We start from the raw sequence: 22,471 nt of genomic DNA on the forward strand, positions 1-22,471 counted from the left end.
ATATTGACCAAGAGGCACCACCACTTGCCTGGATAGGAGAAAAATAATCTTTTATATAACAAAAAACAGTTTGCCAAGAAAGAAATTGAAGGAACTTTGCCTCATCATTTACATAGAAAGGGACCCGAGTGGTGGGTGCAAACGTTAGCACATTCACAGTCATGTGCATCCCCACCGGGCTTGTGTTAGGACTGAAGTGAGCGGTGCTTTTTTGCCTCCTCCGAAGGCAGGACCCAAAAAATGTCCCCAGGCTGCAGCTGGACACATCTGTTGCTCTCTGGAGCAGGCTATGAAAGGCTTCCAGGCTGTAGCTCGGGACAGCTCCTGCTATCTGGAAGCTGGGCTTGGGTTCTCAGGCACCAGCAACAACCGGCCTGGGGCTCTGGAATAAACAGTTCCCCTCTGGCTGAAAGGTTCACACACGTGCCCCGATGCTGCCAGCATTCGAAGGGTGGAAACAGGACATCTGGGGGAGACAAAGGAGGCCACAAGCTGTAACTCCGCTGCGCAGGTTGGAGAAGCAGGACTTTGGAGCGACGGAGTGGGAAATGATATTGTAGTTCAAGAATAATAATAATATAAAACCGGGACAGTTGGTATCTCTCGCTTCTCTCACGTTCTCCCTCCCTGATTTGGGGTCTTGCCTTTTGGGTTGTGTGATACCGCAAACGCTTTTCTCCCCGGGGCTGGGGTTAAAGATCGCCTGGGTTACCCCGGCCTGCTCTGCTGCTGTTACGCAAGAGCCTGCTGCGCAGGGCCCCCTTGCCTAGCTGGAATCGACCAGGTTTCCCCACTCCCCTTGTTAGTCTTTCGCCCCGCGAAGTTACGAAAGAGCCGATCCCCACCCCCACCCCGGAGCTGTATAAAGCGCTCCCAGCCCCGCGCCCTCCGGCCGCCTCCTCTCCCCTGTGCGAGCGCTCGGGCTAGAGACCGGCTGACTGCGGGGATCGGCGCTGCTCTGTAAGAGACACGTTTCCAGCTGGGGGAGCCTCTCGTCCGCCGCGTGTGTGTGTGATGATTCGGATCGCTCAGGGATGTGGCTGGAAATGCTGCAGCCCTCCTGCAGAGAGGCAGTGGGGACGCCCCACCATCTGCACTGGGGGGCCCCTCTAGATGCTTTGGGGCCCCATTTCTGGGTGCCTAGGGGACCACCCACCCTATGTGCTGGGGGTACTCTACTGTCATTGGGGGGGACCCCACTGCTGCTTGGGGGGGCCCTCTGAGCATCTTGGGGACACTGGGTATGTTGGTGACCCCTCCTTTCCAGGTGCGTTGGGGCCCCCCCGGCTGATGATTTGGTCTGTCTCTGTTTGCTGTTGCATAGGAGTAGGATGGCTCAGGCGGGGAGATTCCTGGCCTGGCTGCTGCTGGTGGTCCTGGGCCTGCTGGGCTGTGGATGCCGAGCGGAGCGGGACTGCAGAGTGAGCAACATCAGAGTCCAAGAGAACTTCGACAAGGCTCGTGTAGGTGTCTGCTCCCTTCCCCGCTCTCTGGGGCTGGCTCTCCTTGGATCTTGCCAAATTTTGCCCTAAGGCCCAAAATGTACTATCAAAATAGAGACCCAGTCTGCCCACTCCTCATGTGCCAAACACCTGGCCTCCAGTGCAGAGCACCACAAAACCTAGATCCGGCACCGGGGCACAGGCAGCTTGTGGCCCAGAGCCCCAAATGCCTAAACCGAGAACAAGGGTGTGCTCTAAACAGAGGGGAAAAGCAGCAGCTCGTCATGCAGCAAAAGATCTAGCCCTTGCTACAAATGGGAACAGCAGCACCATAAACCCCCTCCCGCCTCCATCCAGAGACTTGAGCTTGCTGGATCCAGCTATTTGAAAAATTCCAAACTCAAAAACTCTATCAGAAGAGAGAAGTTCAGCTGCTCTAGTTTCACTGCAAAACTTCGGCCCCCCTGTGTGCCAAGTTACATTGTTATTACTCCAGTTATTTGTATTAGCCTAGCAAGGTATAGAATTGGTTTGTACGACAGGAGAAGCTATCCTTGTTCTCTTTTTAAACATTAGAACTTAGAGGATTGGGGTCAAAACCTGGCTAGATCCAGCTGCTGAATCTGAACCTTTGTGATGCTTGTGCTCCTTGGTGCATTGTACCCAAATTGTTTTTGGTGACTTGGGAGCAGCTGGATTTATTCTCTAATTTGATGGTATGATTTGGAGGCTTGGGGCCAAAGATCAGCAGAGTTCTGCAAGGTCCAGATAGATCCAGCTTTTATGGTCTTCCCTGCACTTGGGACTTCCATGCTTCCCAGGCCTAACCAGAACCTCTCTCCTCTCCCTGCAGTATAATGGCACCTGGTATGCCATGGCCAAAAAAGACCCTGAGGGACTGTTCCTGCAGGACAACGTGGTAGCCCGGTTCACCATAGATGAGAATGGACAAATGTGTGCCTTCGCCAAGGGCAGAGTCCAGCTGTTCAAGTAAGTTGCCTGGCACCCTTCCTTCTCTTCCCACTCCAGTTCCCCAGGGCCCTGACTTTCTGCTGGGCTCTCCACTGCTCTAACCCTTCCTCGTACCCATGTGTTCATCACTATCTGACCCCAAGTCCAGGCTGCCCAGTTTGAACTCAGTGTCTTTTTATCTCACTCTATTTGTAGTAACTGGGATGTTTGTGCTCAAATGGTTGGCTCCTTCACTGACACTGAGGATCCTGCCAAGTTCAAGATGAAGTACTGGGGTGTTGCCTCTTTTCTCCAGAAGGGAAGTGAGTACTAATAAGTAGTGGGGTGTTTTTGCAGCAGGAGACTCAGGGCTGCATGATAGCCCTTGTCACTTTTGGTGCATCTACATGGGGAAAATAAGGGATTTTTTTAGCCATGTTAGCTAACACATGGTAACTGTCACATGGTAAAATCCTAGAGTGGACGAGGCAGTTCCTAGTTTTCACATGTGTTAGCTGGTTGATGTTTATCCTAGTGAAGTCAAGGTCTTTGCGTGGCAAAGATCATACATTTATTTTCCTTCCAAGCCCCATAATATAGACTAGCGTTATCACATGAAAGGAGTAGATGGAGATTGAGAAGACTCTGAGCTCTTTTTAGTTCAGATCTGCTTTTTATTTGACTGTTAATTTTCTTGAAAAAGCCTAACTTCAGATTTAATCTTCAGCAACCTGGTAGAGGAGGATTTTGCAGCTCTTAGCCTTTGTGGATACTTTGTGAATACAGGGACTTTCTCTTTTTTTTGACAAACTCTCAACAAATTAATACTGAGCCCCAGTCTTCCCTGTGTGAGATTAACCCACCTAGGGAGTAGAAACTCCAGCACTCTTCACTTGAGACGTTTCCATGGAATACCTCTACTGGGGGAAGGTGGAATTTGGAAGAGATGAGGGCTCCACCCCAAAAACACACAGTTCTCAGGGGATCTTCAGAAAGCCACTTGCCTCTGACTTGCTGTCCAGTTTCTTGCTAGCTCACTGCTGAGACATACGTCCCAGGGATTTCCCTGATTGCTGGATGCCCCATCCTGCAGAGATGGGAGCACTGTACTATACTTTGCTGCAAACTCTGGTCCTCCTGAAGAGGGAGGAGGAGAATCTGGCAGAACCCAGAACTACCTCTTTCAACTCCATGAAAGCCAAATACTGAGGAGAAGGTCCATGAGGTGTGGGAACTGGAGATGACAGCTCTTCCCCTTACACCAAACTCCCACAGATTCATTTCTGTGGATGTAGGGAGGTTAGAGAGGCATTAATTGTTACACTAACTACTAAATAGCTGAGAATGATCTGAAATTCTAACTGCAAATTGTCACTAGGATTTGTGATACATCTCTTTGCATACGCCTAGCAAATACACATTATAAGAAACCTAAGAGGCACCAGAATTATATGCTTTTTCCACACAAATACAGCTTAAAGCGTTTCTGTGGTAGGAAAAGAGAGCTTTTCAGAAGGTAATGTGACTAGGAGAGCTGTGAGTAATCTGGTGCATGACCAGCAGGAACATATTTATTTTCTCCAGCTTTACCCTGTGTTTGACCATTTTAATCATTATGTATTCAGTCCTTAACAGAGCATATGCACCACTGTACACACAAAAATAAGGCCCATTAGGCAGAGATGAAGTATAAAGAAAGTTCCCAAGTAGATTTATTTTGTTGTTAAATTTCTCCCATGTTTCAGTAAAACAATGAGTGACATTAATGCGTCACAGACTCCAAAGTTATATTTTCTTAGTTTTAATTCAGACTTAAAACGTTGTCAAGTAATTTAGGCTTCATATTTGATCTACATGATACAAGCTGGTGATGGCAATTTCCTCAAAATTCAGAATATCTATTGTTTTTTTAATTCTACTTCCCTACCAAGAAATTTAAAGCAAAGAACCTCAGTGATAGTAATCGCTATGTAAATAGGGCTTAGGTGAAAACAGTATTTGTGATTTCTCTACTGTGGCTGCAGAAACATTTAACTAAAATTCCCAGAGCTGGAGCATGTAATGTAATATAGTATGTTCAGTGCTGTTCTGACATTATCCCTAATGCTGAGGCAAAAAACAGAGAAGCAGGGAAAGGGAAAGGACTCAGACTCTGGGAAAAACCCTCATCATAACGGTGATGTGGTGGGTATGATTTCTTTGGTGATAGGGCTGAGAGGGGAATACAGGAGACATCCTCTGAGATTGCTTTGGAAAATAACTCTGTTCCTTGGACTGGCCCCAGAGCCCATCTGTCTCCTTGTGTGAAGAAACACTTGTGGGCTGTGTAGGTGATGGATGGATCCGGATGGCGAGTTGTGCAGTATGGGAGTTTTCCTTTACTGTCCTCCCACTGCCTGCTCCACAGCTCCCTCAGAAGAGGTTTTATTTTTTTCTTGTTGACCTTCCAAATGGGACTGACCTTTGCCCCAGAGCAATCAGCCTCACCAAATAATCAGCACTTGCAGTTTTCTGAGGCTTGCATGGTCCAAAAGGTCATGGATTTATTCTGCCCGATAAGAGCTGCAATGCATGTTCTTCAGCATTTACATTAAAAATGACCACGGTGCCGTTATTCCCACATAAAATAGATCCAAACTTCTACCAAGTTAGTTTAAAATTAAAGTTGGTGCAACCCTCCTGACTTCGTGGGCTTTTACTTTACATTGGCACAGATTATTTAAAATAATACAAAATAATTTTTCCAGTTTGTGCACCTTCCACACTGTAACACTGCTTGTGAAAGGATTGTAATGTCACTGAAATATAAGCAAAAGAAGTCTGGTTGTAAGGGCAAAAGTTTTCCATGATTTAAATTCAAATCACACAAATGAAGCAAACAGGCAGAACTATATGGGTGCTGTCTAAGATTTTTAGCTTGGTACCATAAAATGCATTCAGTATTGCAATCTAATACTAAAACTGTATGCTTTTAAAACCCATATTGCTTCTCTGTGAGAGAAGTAATGTCCGGAAATATTCATCCAACCTTATTTTGGTTATAAATAAGCTTGAACCAAGACCCTAGCTCCAAATGCTCCTGTATATTGGGAAAGTTTGCATCCAGGTCTAAGGTTTGCAGCTCAGACCTATCTTTAGATATAATATGTATTTAAAAATTAATACAATCCAATATCCACTATAAAGGCAGGTTCCACAGGTACTCACCCACAGTATGGCTATGACTGCTGGGCTGTGGAGGTGACAGAGACAACACAATGCCAGTTTTGGTAGTAGTCTGCTGGCTGAGACTACCCCCCCACCTTTTAAAGGGTGGACTCCCAAACTGTATGGCAGTTGGGAACGATCCTGAGGGACACACGTCCTAAGGTAGGTGGCAGGTTCTTTCCAGGTTAACTGAATGTCAAGCTGCCAGGAATGATTTTTAGAGGGGCATATGATTTCAAGATGACACTTCTCCCTCAGTGAGAGCGTTCTGCCAAAAAGAGGCCAAAGGTGAATTCATGTTTCTCAGACCAGTGGGCTCCTGTTGACTTATTTAATCTAATTGACTAAATGCATCCCACATGTTGTGGTGATGCTAACATCTTGGGACTGTGGTGCCAGAAGCATGGAACTTTCCAATATTTCAGTAAGTATTGTGGGTGCCAAGCACCTGTCAGGATCAGGCCCATTGTGGACCGTTTGCCATCATTAATATTAAAGTATGTGGTATTCTTCTGTGATTGAGTAAATGCAGAATTCTCTCTAGGTGAATGTCTCCTCCTACCTCTGTAACTTCCTTGCTCCTTCCCTATGGTTTCTTTCAGATGATGATCACTGGGTAGTGGACACAGATTATGACACTTATGCACTTCATTACTCCTGCCGCCAACTAAATGATGATGGTACCTGTGCTGATAGTTACTCCTTTGTGTTCTCCCGGGACCCGAAGGGATTGCCACCTGAGGCACAGAAAATTGTCAGGAAAAGGCAGGTCGACCTCTGCTTGGACAGAAAATACAGAGTTATTGTCCATAATGGTAAGAATATTTTTTTCAGAAAAATTTTATTTGGGAGGTGAAATGACTACCATGCTAGGAAGCTCTTTCTCTAATGGACAGCGATAGTAGGAAGGGCTGCACTTAGTAGCTGTGGTATATCTTATTTTCTTATTGCAAATTCAGAGTCTCAGAGTCTCTGAGTCTTAGAGTCTCAGATATACTCAGATATACTCAGATTTTCACTTTTACTGCTCTGCGATTTCCTGGGTAGCCCATCCCAGGAAACAAACACTGAAGAGAGTTGCAAAACACCTAGATTAATACAAGATGTACTTGTGCTAGCTGTTTAAAAGATATGTTCTAGTTCAAACAGGAATTAATTCAGGGAAGTCCTATGGCCTGTCTTACAGAAGATCAGACTAGATGGTCAGAGTGGTCCCTGCTGGCTTTACAATTTATGAATCTATTAATCTAATCTATGAATAGACGAACAAAGATTAATATAAATAGTTAATTTTCAGCCTGCAATATGTTGACAGTGGGACACCACAAAGACCTACTAGAACAGGTGATACTAAATATATTTATTAGTGATCTGGAAAAGGTGGGTGAACAGAATTAAAATAAATCTTGTCTATAATGAAAATGTGCAAACCACACAAAATTATTTAGGTTAGACTGGGCAGCACAACTGCAAATGAAATTCACATTTGATACAAGGCAATAAATATCTGCATGAATAATTTTAACTACTCATGCATATGGTTGAGTTCTGAATTAACTGTAACCACTCAGGGAAAAGATCTGGGTGTCACTGCGGACAGCTCAGTGAAAACATGTGCTCAGTCTACAGCAGGAATCAAAAAAGCACATAAAATGTTTGGATGCCTAAAGAATAGGTCAGAAAAAATACAGGAAATAGTATAATGCCATTGTATATATTTTCTCACTGTGAATACAGTGTTTGGTTCTGTTCGCCCTACCTCAAATAAAATATAACAGAAATAGAGGGGCCTAAAGATGGGAAATTAAAATGATTAGAGGCATGGAGAGACTTATGTATGAAGAAAGAATGTAAAATGGGGTCCAGTCTTTGTGCTCCAGCTCCAGTTTAGAAAGAGGTGTGCAAAAGTTGCTTCTTGCAAGTTCCTCTGAACCAATTGGTGCTGGCCACTGTGAGAGACAGGATAGTGGGCTAGGTGGATCACTGATCTGATCCACTATAGCCATCCTGTGTTTCTATTAAATGTACATGAAAGTATACGAAATGTTTGCACATGAGTAAATCAATCGTGAATGTTTGCAAGTTACAGGTTGTAAAGAAAATGTATAAATATTCATAAATATTCAGAGCTTGTGACAAAACATCTACAAACATCTCAGGAGACTCTCCACATAAAAGAGGACTTGTTTTCCACACAATATTTGCAATTGTCTTTAATATTGTTTTTAAAGCTCCGTTAAAATTTCAAATACACCCTCCATACTAAAAATATAATTAATAGAACATTAAATGATAAAATTTGAATACAAAAGTTAGGAAATTGTCTTCTAATAGTCTAGCACCAACCTTAACTCTGCCCCAGTACTAACTGCCCACTCCCTGTAAAAGCTGAAGACTCCCCCACTTTTCACACAAACCTTAACTCTGCCCCACTGTATTGCATGTTTTTCCCTTTGTCTGCTCTTTCAGATGGTGGGTAGTGGTTGGAGGGCTGGTTTGGCTTCCATGCTTTTTGTGAGTGAGAATTGATGTTTTGGATCTTCTGAGGCTGCTCTATTTTATGCTGGGGACCAGAGTGGTGGTTAGATGACCCCAGCATCGAGTGTCATGGCTACCTAAAGCCAACTGTACACCTCTCCGCTAGTCAGGCGTGCCAATCACAATTCAGACAAAGCTCCAGATCATTTACCAGAGTGTTAATTAATTCTGAACTCCCTAGTATTGTTGAGCCAGATTCTTGCACACCAAACAGACATACATTGGAGCAATGGACAGTGACTGTGGATACTTGTACAAGAGCTAAAAGAACAAAAAAGATCAAAACATCTGCATTAGGAAATTCTTCATACAAAGTCCATGTTAATGCAACTTCTGTGTGAACAGAAGCCTCCCTGCATCTCATAGTTTTGCGAGCAAGAACTACAGAATTATTTGCAAGAGTGCCAAAATCCTCATGTCCTTACTCAGTTGTTATGCAGGCCTTACTGAGGTAAAATTCCCACTGAAGGAAACGTAAGAAAATGGCCATACTGGGTCAGGCCAGAGGTCCAGCTAGCCCAGTGTCCTGTCGTCTAACAGTGGCCAATGCCAGCTGCCCCAGAGGGAATGGACAGAACAGGTCATCATTAAGTGATCCAGACTCTTTCAGTTTCTATTCTGGACCCATATCTTCAAGTTAAATCCTTTTTCCAAAGATTCTTCATTGCCTTTTTAAACTAATACTGTGCTGAAGTTCACAATAAATAAATTACTAATTACACAGGTCTTGGCTTGATATAAATATAGTTATAGCTAAATAGCAGTTCTTGGTAAACTATCTTTATTTTCAAGCAAAAGAAGAGAAAAGGCTGGTTTTTTTTAGTTTGTTAGTTTGGTTTTTGTTTGTTTGGTTTTTTTTTGTTTTGTTTGCCACTTATCTTGCATTTCTGAAGCTGTATCTCCTACTGATTGTGGGTCAGGTTGGTCTACTACCTTGAGGTCAATTACCTGCTTGTGGACTAAGGTATTTCCTAATGTGGGTAAGGGTATCACAGTTTTGCCCTCTGTGAGTATTCCCAATGACAATAAAACCATCACAAATATTTATATTGACCACGGGACTGCTTGCAGAACAAGCTATTACTTCATTGTAACCAGGGCATTGCAATCTGGCCTTGTATCAGCATATACTAAAAGCAAAAATCCACAAGAAAATAAATGTATGTGCATTAGGATAGTCTATTACTGCCATTTTTTGTGATCTTAAATCTTAAATTAAAAGTACGGTAAATCTTACTTAAGTCAATATATTTTGAAATGGTTCTTGTGGTTGATCTGTGCTAGCTCCTTCTTTGCCTCAGCATTAATGTCTGGAACAAATGGAACAGATCTGATTAATTCCTGTCCTATGTTGAGTTGAAAATCCTTTGGAATTATGTGCTACAGATCTAAAGAGCAGAATAACATTGCAAATAATAGACTGATATTTGTAAGTAAGACTACTTTAAAGGAAATACATTTACACACACTTTAAATTTGGTACATGTTTGTATATTTTTTCTTTCTAGTGCTGGTTTAGAAATATCATTAATTTTATTTTGTTTGTTTCAGGATTCTGCTCTAAGGAGTTTTGAAACTATGGAAGCAAATGATGTAACATCAATATGGATGTAAAGTTTACAAATTGACTGTTTTGTTGTAGATCTTTAAAGCAGCTTCATTCAAACTTCAAATATATTTATCTGAGCTCTGAAGCTCACCCTGTCAATAAACCAATGAAACTTTTAATAAACATGGATAACAGGGAATGCATATTGTATAAATATAAAAAGATTATTGTTTTGTTGGCAAAAATACTATTTTACTGCAACGCTTAAAAATATGAATCCAGATGGTGGCACTTAGGTATGTAATCTTTCATTTTTTTGTTATTGGTTTTTGACTTTGTCTAGTCACTTTGCAGGCAAATTTTTTAAAAAATCCCTAATATCTAATTTTAAAATGCCTAAGTCCTCTTGACTTATTGTGGCTTCTTTATTGGACTCTCTGGAAAGCTAAATAGTATTTCAGTACAAAAGGAAGTTCATTGATCACATCACAGAATAGCTTTATTTTATTACATTCATACTTGACTGAAGATGTGTAAAAATGCACCATATGTAAAAACAGGGTAATTACAACCTTAAGAAAAATAAACATTTCTATCTACTGTAACATTGTTGAATCCAGCAAAATGGCACCAGAAATTGACTAGTTCTAAGGACCAAATTTTCAAATGTAGGACATACCAGCAAAAATGATCATGCGCTCATTGAACCAGCAAAAACCATATATGCCTACTCAGATTGGCATTTTATGCATAAAGGTAAGTTGCACAAAAGTATGTTCAGGCAGCCAGTCACCTGATTTATGCATGCAAATGCCTTTTTTTTTATTTTATGGACTTAGTGACTGCATGGAAATTTTTGAGGGTGCACTTTTTACACCCATTTTTAAAAGTTGGTTTCTATCCTTACTGGCAAATGGATAGTAAAACTGGAGAATATCCTCAGCTGCTGTAAGTTGTCCTGGCTCCACTGTAGTGAGTGGACAATTTACACCGTCTGAAAATCTGCCCCCATAGAGCCCAATTCTTCTCTGAAGTTACACTGTTTTACATTTCTGTGCCTCCACCAATGTCAGTGACATTACTCCTGATTACATCATTATGAGAAGAGAATTAGGCCGATAGGATTAAATTCTGCAGTTTTACTCAGGCAAAACTCCCAAGACAATAACATTTTGTCTAGGTTAGGATTATAGAAATTGAACTATAGTTGTATTTATTTTCCTATCTGTTTTCCTTAGCATATAATACAAGTACTATAAAATGGTGAGCTGGTCAATGTGGGAAAGTATATGGCTTAGCAGCCAAAGCAACAGCTGAGACATAGTTCATACATTACTTATTTAGAAATTACAGATAAGTTAGGTTCTATGTGGTCATTTCTTCTTCCTGTGGTTTCTGTATTAGTCATTCTCCTTCCAGGAAGAGCTGCACAACACAAAAGAAATTGCCACCATTCATGTCTGAAATGGGTAACATTATACAAAACTGGATTGACGGCAGAGTTGGCAAAAGTGAATGCCATTATCCAGAAGAAAAATGATGGCAAAATTTTCAAATCATGTTTGAAGTTCTGAACTAAAATTAAGAGAACAGTGATGATAATTGGACTCCACATGATGAAGAAAGAGATCATCAGCACAAACAAAGTTCGAAATAGTTTGTAATCTCGTTGGGAGACTTGAATCTGACGCATTTCTGAGGAGGCTAAACTGACATTTAATCTTTTTCTTGATGCTTTTGTAATCTGCATTCAAAAACAAGATAACTTTTATTGTAACATAGAATTCTTGCTGAGTAACACTTTTTTTAAAGCTGCAGAAGTGAATCTTGGGAAATCATGTTTCTGCTTTGGAAGTGACGATAAAAAGGGCAAGAGTTCTGTGTTTATTGCCTCTCAATGAGTACATTCCCAATGGACTCAGTTAACTAGTCGAAAAATAGTTTTGTTTTTTTTCTAACTGCCAGCCCTGAACTCAGCATGTCGGGTAGTCAAGCTGGGTTCTTTCCGTCTCATGCTCATAATCCATTTTGCATTTGAAAGTAATAAAGACTTTTAAAGTCAAATTAGGCCTTTAATTACCCCTGCAATCCCATTGCCTTCAAATGATAATCTAGGTTATTTCATCTATGTAAATCTGTTAATTTTTACACAGGTGTAATTGACTGTGACTGGAGTATAGCTAACAATCCTGTTGATGCACAAAGAAGAGAATCCAGCTCACTCTTTTATAGACATTTTTGCTCTGAAAGGTAAATAGGAGTAAAAATTAGTAACAACTTAATTTAGTCACTAAAGTCAGCAAATATGACTGGTACACAAATGAAGCTGAACTGTTGAGTAAGCAGGTGCCATTTTTGCAGTCATTTTCAGAGGAGAGCTGCACTAACATTCTATTACAGATAGTTAGTTAGAGATGGGCTCAAGACTCAAAATGTAGATCTGGATTTTGACACGTGAAAAGAGTATGTAGGTGTTTGAGTCCAGAATGTTGGTTCTGCCCATTGTAAGGATGGACCATTTGCAGAATTTGGAACTGGGTTCAGATTTTGCCACCTCCAAAGTCTGAGAGTGCCTGGGTCCAGGGATTGGCTCAGACTTTTCTCTGTGTATGGGTTTTCAGTGGTATGGTACATTGGTTAAAGCAGAGATGTCTTTCAAAGGCAGAATATTTCTCCTCCCCGCTCCCAAATTTCCTTTTGTCGCTCAAACCTCCCAGATGTATACTTCTTCCATTAGGTAATAGGTTTTAAACTTGAGTGAGAACGTATTTAAAATTCAGTGTGTTGTCTTTGACATCTTGTTTTAGCAACCACTGATCAGAATTACTCTGTCTACAACAGCCCTGACACCTTGTGCATCCTGTAGTCTTTATGAAAGTCTTTACTTTTTCTGTAAAAGCGTAATAAGCAAGATTGAGGCACATAGGCCCTAATCCAGATTGATTTCAATAAACAATTCAACTGGTTTTAGTAGGAGCAAGGCACTTAAGCATATTTCAGGAGCTGGGCTATGGGGTCTAATGTTCCAGGGTGCTAAGAATCCGCAGTTCCTATTGCCTTCCACTGTAATTGTGAGCACTTAGTGCTTGTGGAAAATCCATTCTCGGGAAAGTCAGCACAGCAAAATTTAAATAATGGACACATTTTAAGTTTTTAATTGTAGAGCCAATAAAACTAACACCCAATCTCCAAAATTCAGCAGACAAACACTTCAGCTAAATACTTTCTCCCATTAGGCCAGATCCTCAGCTGGTATAAATCAGCTCCAGTGAAGTCAATGAAGCTATGCTGATTTGGCCTATTTATTTTTATTCCAGAAGTTGCAATTTGACTCATTCAGTGTAATACTTCATTAATATTTCTTCTCTAGCTTAATTACTCTCTACATACACATTATTTTTATTGAAAAAGCTGCATGAACTAGTGGATTGAAGGTGAGATTGGGAGGAGGAGCACTGCCACTGGTTTGGTATGTGGTTTTAGGTGTCACTTCACTTCTCTGTGTCTCAGTTTTCCTGTCCCTAAGATGTTGACATGGGGACAGATTTTCAAAGGCACAAATCACAGTTAGGTGCCTAACTAGGAGGCTTTGATAATCAGTGGGAGTAAGGAACCTAATGGCCTTTTGTGCCTTTGAACATTTCCCCCAGTAAGAACAAGATTAATACTCATACTTGCCTTGCTCAGGTTAGAGTGAAAGAGGAGATAAACATTCAGCTCAGGACAAGCTTTTCCCGTTATCAATTATTCTCTGTGTAAAATTCAGTTGATTTTTTGAGGACACTGTCAGCCCTGCAAACTATCTGTCAACCTTGTTTGAAGTGTTGTTGTAGCAATATTGGTTCCAGCAGGGCCACCCTTAAGGAAAATGGTGCCTGGGGGAACTTGACTAAGGGGGAGGGGGGAATGATAGAGGGCTATAAAATTATAAATGGTCTGGAGAAAGTGAATGGGGGAAGTGTTCTTTACCTCTCAACATAACAAAAGGACTAGGAGTTCACCCAGTGAAATTAATAGGCAGCGGTTTTAAAACTAACATAAAGCAGTACTTCACACAATGCATAGTCAACCTGTGGAACTTGTTGCCCAGGAATGGTGTGAAGGCCAAAAGCATAACTAGTTCAAAAAAGTGTTAGATAAGTTCATGAAGGATAAAGACCATCAATGGCTATTAGCCAAGATGGTCAGGGATGCAACCCCATGCTCTGGGTGTCCCTAAGCCTCTGACTGCCAGAAGCTGGGACTGGATAACAGGGGATGGATCACTTGAAATTGTCCTGTTCTAGTCATGCCCTCTGAAGCATCTGGCACTGGCCACTGTCAGAGGCAGGATTCTGAGCTAGATGGACCATTTGTCTGACCCAATATGGCCATTATGTTCTTATCAGTGAATAATTTGTAATGAAAGAGGTGCTGGGGCTCAAGCAATTAGGTGCCAGGGTTCAAGCAATTTTTTTTTGTTTACTTTCATAACTGACACAGCAAGCCCAGAGGTGCCGGGGCTATGAATTGCCAAGCCTAGAGGTGCTGGGGCTCATCCGTGGCAAACCCTGGCACACGTTAAGCCCTGGTTCTTACCAATTGCTGCAGACGTTGATTTTGATTTTAACTTTTAAGGCCCATCATCAGGCCTAGGTCCCTGATACCTTTTTGAGCCTCTGGCTTCCTATTTACCCTAGCGCTTTCTGAAGTGCTCTGTTCTAGCCTGGAGCTTGCAGGAACAGGAGAGGCACCATTCAGGTCTTTGTCTGTGAGGATAGGGCTATCTCCTTCCATTTGACCTGAAGACAGTAACAGAATTAGCCCTTTAAAGCAGGTTTCAAGACATTTTTATTTCAAAAGGTCTTTACCATGGAACATGAGTTTTATTTGTGGATCTGTATTTATTTAAAACATAGTGTTTACCTGATGCTTTTAGTCCCTTAACCTGCATTTGTTTGATTAAAAAGTTCCCAGGAAACTTCTGTGTACCAGTGATGTACAAATAAAAATCTATTAGTATCAATAATAGTGAAAGGACAAGTAAGAGCTAGTTGACATTACTTGTGTTTTCCTTATCATTGCTGTAAATCACGGCTGTGCACACACCCAAGGTTGATGGATCCAGCACTGAAGAGATAATCAGCTACTGATCAGCAATGGAATGATTTACGCAGGTTATTTCAAAGGCTAGGCTGCTATTTAAAATGTTTCTTGTCTAGCCCAGCTCGCCAATCGGTTCAGCTAATCATGGGCGGCATGTGTTTCTTTGGGTGGCAGACGTTGTTTGCTTTCATGAGGTTTACATGGTATGCTTTCACTAACAGTGAAGTTGCATTCATGTCAGCAGCCCTTGGACCCATTTGCTTATTTTTCTTCATAGGATGGATGGGCAAAGACATTCTTGGAAACTGAACCTACTCTTGGAGCCTGCTTGTCCTGCTATAGGACATCAGCAACTCCCATTGTGCTCAACAGAAGTTACTGCTGTCTTATAGGGAGAAAAATAGCCCCTATTTCTAGAATGAACCAACTTTTAAAGGTTCAAATTCCATGTAAACAGTGTCTGTTCTAGGCTAGGGGAAGAGATTGGATGCCAATTCACTTGAAGCAGACGGAAAGCGAAAGCGATGGAGTCTGAAAAGCAAGGTGAGATAAAAAAGGGAGTTGCAGAAGCAAAGAGATACAGGAAGGAAAAGAGTGCACTGTCAGGAGGGGAGAGAAAAGGGCAGGGGCGGGGTGGCAGTCCAGATTCAGACGAGAGAAAGCTAAAGCTAAACAGCATACCCAAGATCTTTGAGGATATACGCTGTGAAATACATATAGATAAACACTAATTTATTAATTATACAAAAGCATATGTTTAAGAAATGTTTAGGACCTGTTCAAAAAGCTCTGAGGTAATTTACAACCCAAAACTTTTTAGGCTTATCCTTATCCTTCTTTATCCCTTATATGTCAGGCTGCTCAAGGTAACAGTTCACATTCCAGAATTGCTGACCATTCAAGTCACAGGTTAACTTGGCTTGCCTTAAAGCACCTCTCCAGTTTCATTAACACTGATTAAAAGGACCAAAAATCTGAATTCTGCAGTGCTTGTTGGAGAAAAACTCTCACTGAATTCACTGAGAGATTTGCTTAGTTAAGGATTGCAGAATTTAGCCAAGAGTTTTGACATTTTTAGACACTGCATATGTTTAACAAGCTAGTGACCTTATTTCACATCAGGTGAAATCAGCGTTAAGTCTGAGTATGTGGGCTGTATATAGGTAAAATGTGGAGTGGTTGGGAAGATGAAACTCACACCTACAAATTGGGGCAAGGAGTTCCTACAACCCCTTCCCCCAATTCCTAGCTCTGTAACTCAGCCCTGTTGCTGCTGGTGCATCTCTCTGTTATTTCCTAACCCTCAAATATGCTTTTGAAGAAAGTGAAAAAAGCTATGTTGAGCAGAGCCATGAATACTTGTCCCAGTGCACTGAAAATAAGTGTTTGTCACCTTGAGAATACAAACCCTTAATCCTACTGAAGTGTAATTTGTTTATTGTTTGAATATTATAAAAAAGTTTCACCTTGTTTTCCTCTCTACATGCTGTAATCATATTACTGTGTTGTTTTTACTGTGGAAGAAAGCTGTTTTGCATACTGTCTTACCATCGTTTTCTAATCCTGAAACCAGTATGAAAATAGTGCTGAAGAGTTCGAAAAATCTCCCCTTTAAGGGGCAAAATCCTCCTTCCTCATGCACAGCTCCCACTAGCAGCAAAGATGGGTTACAGAAGCATGGTAATGATTGTGACTTGTGAAACTTTGGTTTAGTTTACTGAAATTCAGTTAAAGTGGGACCTGAATAGTGAAGGTTACTGTTCACTAGATGCAATATTTGGTATTTAAATATGTTAAATATTACCAATAACACTGCCCACCTCTCCAGCATCTAATTATGAGTAAGTACTTTGGTTCCTTATCATTAGCTCTGACCAAGGAATGCTCATTGCAATTTTAGTCACCTTAGCACTCCCTCAGTTGTGGTGCTGCTTTGTCAAGGTCCAATATCCTTGTGCAAGAGAGAGCTGCTGGTGATGCGCCCTGCACTGGCCACAGGAATGGGTGGTGGTGAAGGAGCATAAGACGCTCTGCCCACCCTGGGTTTAGTGGTGCTGGTGGAGCATTGCAAAGCAGCCCTCAGGCAGGGGAGAATCAATCTTTTTGCACTCACATCATTTCATCACAGGATCTCAAAACACATTACAAGGGCGGTATTGTCCCTACTTTAATGTTGGAAAAGCTAAGGCACAAAGGGGTTAACAGACTTGTCCAAAATCACACAGGGAGTTATAACCCAGGTCTTGGCCACCAACAAACAGATCCATGTTATTAACATGGGGCAAAGTTTAGCACAATGTACCTATGACTTTCTGAACTTCAGCCTATGGCAGGCAGTGGACTCTGTTGCTGTTGCAGAGATACTGAGGCTTTGGTCGGCTGAATTTCCAAGAGGCCTTGATAGATGCCAAGCTCTCTCAGCTCCTGTTAATTTCAGGGGGCACTGAGAGGGTTCAGCATCTCTCAGGAGGCTCTCAGCACTTCACTGACTTGGGTGCAGGGGGGAAATCATTTCCATGTGGAAAGTCAAAGCCAAGGAACCTCTTTCATGCTTGTAAGTGGTGGAAGGAGAATGCATAGAAATGAGTGCCCAGCCTTCTTTGCTCTACTACTCCCTGTCCTTAATCTGCCTCTTTCCCCCTCAGCCAGCTCCAGTGTCTGTATATGTTACTACAGTCCTAGGGCTGAAAAGTAATTGTCCTGCATGGCCTTCATTGGCTGGGGAGACAGATTGCTGCTTCCTGGCATTAGAGTTGGGAACTCACATGGTGATGATGATGATGTTTCCCTATCTAATCAGTTTGGCTTTTGGTTGGGGTTGGGATGGATTGCTTTGTGGTGCTTGGCTGCATTCAGGTCTGTCTGGTCAATTAAAATTGCACTCTGGCAGGGACAGATACTTGCCACTTCCAAACAGCGCTTTCTCTCCCATCTACTGCCAATACTCCTTTTTAAAATTATGCTACTTGGTGTGCTACCATGTCATGCCCCATGATCCATTGCACAGCACTGAGATGAGGCCTCTATCTGGCAACAGAATGGGAAGTAGGGCACTTAAGGACCCTAAACGGAGACAGTTTGAAGGAAGTACATTAGCACCACATACCACACCCAAGTCAGCATTTAGGTAGACCTTACATTCAAAGATCCACAGGTATGAAATCAGCTTTTTTTCTAGAGCTCCAATCACTGATGAATGGAAGGACGAGGATGGTAGGTGTCTGTGTGCATTGGGGGAGCAGCTCAAGAAGGAGGGTGAGTTGGGAATTTGGAAGGGGTTGGATCTGTGCTGGAGAGGAGGTTTGTCTGCTGTAGAATAGCATGCTGGCCTGTAACCCAGTCAGTCCACCCAGGACTGGGGTTAATTTGTGGACTCCTCTTCTCTCTGGCTGAACTCTAGAAAAAAACCTGTTTTCATACCTGTGGATCCTGGGTGCGCACTAACCCTTTCAGGGAGGCTATGAGTCCAGCATGACCTGGTCTCAATTAAGCACTGAACAAGGAAATTCTGTCATTTGTATTCCCCAGAGGGAACCTGGAAATTATAGGCTGCTGCAAGGCAGCCTGGGAAGGAGTGCCAGGAAATATAAGGAGAAACCTTTCTTTAGAAGAAAGAAAGTCCAGGGACAAGGGCAGGCCTGGAGCAGGGCCACTCGACCAATGAAACTGAGGAGGCTGCCCGGGGGGGCTGTGATGAAAAGAGCCTATGAGGAAACCCTCAGATTGGTAAGAGAAAAGGAATCCTGAGTAGGTAAGGGAGAGACAGTTTGGTGAGCCTTGGAGAAGAGTGAAGCTTTTGACATGCAGCAGTAGGAATTGTGAAGCAGGGCAGGGTGTGGCCCATGCTTTCCAAGGGTGTCATAGCAGCTGTGCTCTCTTTGCACTCTGGAAGACACCCACAAGGGTGTCCCCAGCATGGCCTGTGACTAGAGTCACAATCTGGCCCTAGCAGCCCAATCCTACAAGGTGCTGGGGTTAATGGCAGTTGAGAGGTTGCAGCACCATGCAGGATCAGGGCCCTAGGTGACTTGCCAAAAGTCACAGAGGGAGTTAGTGTCAGAATACAGGTTAAACCTCAACTGTTCCTGGCTCCCAGATCCATGTTTAAGCCACTAGAAAACACCTCCCTCCCAGAGAGAAAAAGTAGAACGAAAATGTCACTTTTCCTGCCTGCCTTTTTTATTTTTTTGTCTACTGCTTATGTTTGCTGACATTTATTAAACATCCTGGAGATTGGGAGAGAGTAACTACACATCATAACTATGGCTTCTGTTTGTAGGGCACTTATTAATTTGATTTTGGGGGGTTAGCAATTTTTTAGTTTTATGTAGATGTCCAAAAATCAAGGGTTTGGGGCTTTCTCTTTGTATACACTCTAATGAGTACTCGCTTTGTAATATCCTCTAATGGGCTACCATGTAATACTGTTTCAAACAGCACTACACTAAAGCACTGTAGACAGTGAACCTCCAGTGTGCACCAGCAGTGTCTACATGGCCCAATAAATGCACAAAACATTACTGCACTTGAGAAATCACATCCCACAAGTAACCATTTGTGCTGTTTATTGGAAAACACTGATTTCGTTTTTTGTATCGGAGGTGTTGGTGTTTATCAATTAAAATCTAAAATCAGAAGCCCTAATTATGACACATAATTAAAGTAGGAAAAGGGTAGATTCAAAGGGAGTGGGGAGAAAACAGTTTTAAGGACTTTATGACCCAGGGCTGCTCTTCCTTGCTGTCATACAGCTCCCATTGAATCCGTTTTGAGTTTTGGGGGTACAAGCAATGGAGGATCTGATAAACAGTGATTTTTCAGTTGTTTGAGATGTTTGTTAGTATCTCTAGCAAGTTGACATAGGCCCTTAATTATGATCAATACACGATATTAAATAAGGTGCCCCAAAGTGTACATGAATTAAGACTGACTGGATCTTGGGTTTCTGGTAACACACTGTTCAAGCTTTGCTGTCATTTATAATGGCAACAAAACTCTCTCAGTTCAAACTGTTAAACTTGAGCAAATACAATCGATACTGTTTAGCATTATTGTACTACATTACTAGCCAGCCAGATGTCATTTTATAATACAACTATAAGAAAAAAATACCTGTAAAATCTTTGTATAACTGATCACAATGACTAATCCTGGTATTACAAAGACCACAAAGGTGAATGTTATGTCCCAAGAGATTTCTCCTGCAACACTGGGCCAAACCAAGGTGCAAATTTGAACTTCCTGTTTACAAAGAATAAAAGAAAATTATTAATATTATGTTTTAGATATTTACTTTCAGTATAAAGTTCTCTGCAAACTTATGTCAATGTTTACACTTCATCTGACATTAATGTAACTGGCCACTACATAAACAGGATCTATGGCAATCGTTACTAATGAAAACAAAATAGTTGTTTCAATGTGGAATGTTTTTCAAAACATGATGACAGGTGTGTAGTTCACAAGATTTGGTATGCAGATATGGAATTGCTGCAATAATTATAAAGCATAGCAAATGCTAGTGACAATTTTAAAATGTAAACTCATAACTCCTAAATAAACAAATGAAAAAAATATTAAAACCCTGGAAGGATTGATTAAATCATTATTATATTCTGTAAGCATATTGTTTTGTTTTTGCACGCATGTGGGATTATTGTACAATGAAAAGAAAAAGATGTTTGTGCATTATTCAGGAAAAGCTCTTGTATGCAATTAAAGCTCTTGTATGAATTAATGAATTAATCCATGGGCACAGGCAGCTGATCATTCTGAAAAGAGAAGTATGCGGAAAAGGGGTTTTCCTAGCTCTACTCTGGAGTACAAACCCCCATGTTTATACAAGATGCTGTGCAAGGACAAAAGCACCGCTGAACAAAGTAACTGGTGATACAGTTCTACAGAGAAAAAAATCCATATGAGTGTGAATGTGGGACTGATCTACTGAAGACCTCAATTACAGCCTGATTCTGCTGTGCTGAAGTGAAAGGGACTTTTGCTATTTATTGACTTCAGTGGATCAGGATCAAGTCTTTCATTAAAAGAAGTTCATTCCTACTCTGATTTCACACCTCAATGGCTAAATGCAACCTAATAAACAGGGGTAATGCCCAACATCAATATCGGACCGCATAGGTGCTGGAACTAGGGGTGCTGGGGGTGCTGCCGCACCTCCTGGCTTGAAGTGGTTTCCGTCATATACAGGGTTTACAGTTTGGTTCCATGCCCCTCAGTACCCCCACTGTACAAATTGTTCCAGCATCCCTGCAGGGCTAAAAAGGAGAAGGCAAGAAGGCGTTTCCAACCTTTGAAGGCTTTGTTGAAATATTACCCCCTTATAACACTTCATGGGGCATGAATCGCTTAACGCCTAACCCCGGTATAACTCTCCAGGTAATGGCTCTAGTTTATCATCCCAGGTCTCTGCCCTGCAACACCCGCTGGAATAACAAGTCACACACCGCTGGACCCGAATCGATCCTAGCTGCCCTTCTGGCAGCAAGCTACACCGGCTCCCGGCTCAAGCTACACCGGCTCCCGGCGCACGGACCAGCTTGGCGCCGCTGCTTTGCGGCGCTGTTGAGCACCTGGGACGCTTGGTCCAGCCAGTCTGAACAGATGCTGCTGAGGCGTCGATTGGCTGAAGGCTTTGGCCGCGTTGACACTCTTTGGGGGAGGCGAGGCTGGGGTCAGGCTGGTCGGGGGGAGCCAAGGCTGGAGACTCCCAAACCAGTCTCCCCTTCCCAACCCGCTGGGGTCCCTGGGTCACGAGGCAGCCGCCTCAGGTGGGCTGGATCACTGGGCACTGTACGGACCTGGGGGGCCCCCATCTCCCCAGGCTGGCGCCGGGCAGGGCTCGCCGGAGGGAGCCGCTCCTTACCTCGCCGTTCATGGGCAGGGGCTCCACCTGGAAGAAGAGGCAGAGCGGGAGGTTGGCGAGGGCGGCGAGCCCCCAGATGAGCAGCAGGGTCCCGGCCAGCAGCTTGCCGCTGCAGCGGGTCGTGTGCCGCAGCCGGACGATGCAGACCATGCGCTCCAAGCTCACCGCCGCCAGGGACAGGATGGTGACGCTGCCGCTGAGGCTTATCACGTATAAGAGCATGTGGCAGACGACGTCCCCCAGCACCCAGGACTCGGTCCAGCGCACCACGAGGATGAGGGGGATGGCGCTGATGAAGAGCAGGTCCACGCAGAAGAGGTTGAGCACCAGGCAGTTGGCGGTGAGCAGCTTCTTCTTCCTGGCCAGCGCCGAGATGGCGCAGACGTTGACCAGCAGGGACCCCAGGAAGATGCAGGAGAGGACGGCGGTCTCCAGGGCGCTCAGGGCCACCCTGTTCTGGCCTTTGAAGTCCGAGAAGAACGGGAAATAGGTGCAGTTCCCTTGGGGAGTCACGCAGGCGCCTGGCATCTGGCTGGCACCGAGGGCATCACACACCATCAGAGCCAGGAGCTGCGGCTGCCCCCAAGCCAGGCACCCAGGGGCCAAGCAGCGCGGCGGGGTGGCAGCTCGGGGTTGCCTATGGGGGGCGTTGGCACGGGGAATGGGCAGGCAGCAGCCGCATCTCCTCCTCTTCCTCTGACATCCGCGGGGCCAGGTGCGGTGTCCGCAGGCTGGTTTACAGCACCTGGCTCCCTGGGGGAACAAGGAAGTAGCGGGCGAGGACAGTAAATATACAGCGCGCCCCGCCGCACAAAGGCG

At 43.2% G+C, this 22,471-nt stretch overlaps 2 protein-coding genes across 2 annotated transcripts; one reads left to right on the top strand and one right to left on the bottom strand.

The window, feature by feature from the left end:
* Positions 1–1,331: 1,331 nt before the first annotated feature.
* Positions 1,332–9,792, top strand: RBP4 (retinol binding protein 4). The gene is made up of 5 exons (XM_077822561.1): positions 1,332–1,463; positions 2,296–2,432; positions 2,610–2,716; positions 6,203–6,415; positions 9,690–9,792. Exons 1-5 carry the CDS (start codon positions 1,332–1,334, stop codon positions 9,710–9,712), a joined length of 612 nt encoding a protein of 203 aa, XP_077678687.1. The 3' UTR covers positions 9,713–9,792.
* A 1,231-nt stretch (positions 9,793–11,023) lies between these two features.
* Positions 11,024–22,180, bottom strand: FFAR4 (free fatty acid receptor 4). Its single transcript, XM_077822745.1, has 3 exons — positions 21,653–22,180; positions 19,885–20,013; positions 11,024–11,431 (listed from the first exon to the last, which is right to left on the bottom strand). Exons 1-3 carry the CDS (start codon positions 22,178–22,180, stop codon positions 11,024–11,026), a joined length of 1,065 nt encoding a protein of 354 aa, XP_077678871.1.
* Positions 22,181–22,471: the final 291 nt, after the last annotated feature.

The sequence above is a fragment of the Eretmochelys imbricata genome, chromosome 7, assembly GCF_965152235.1.
Source record: "Eretmochelys imbricata isolate rEreImb1 chromosome 7, rEreImb1.hap1, whole genome shotgun sequence".
Lineage (NCBI taxonomy): Eukaryota > Metazoa > Chordata > Testudines > Cheloniidae > Eretmochelys > Eretmochelys imbricata.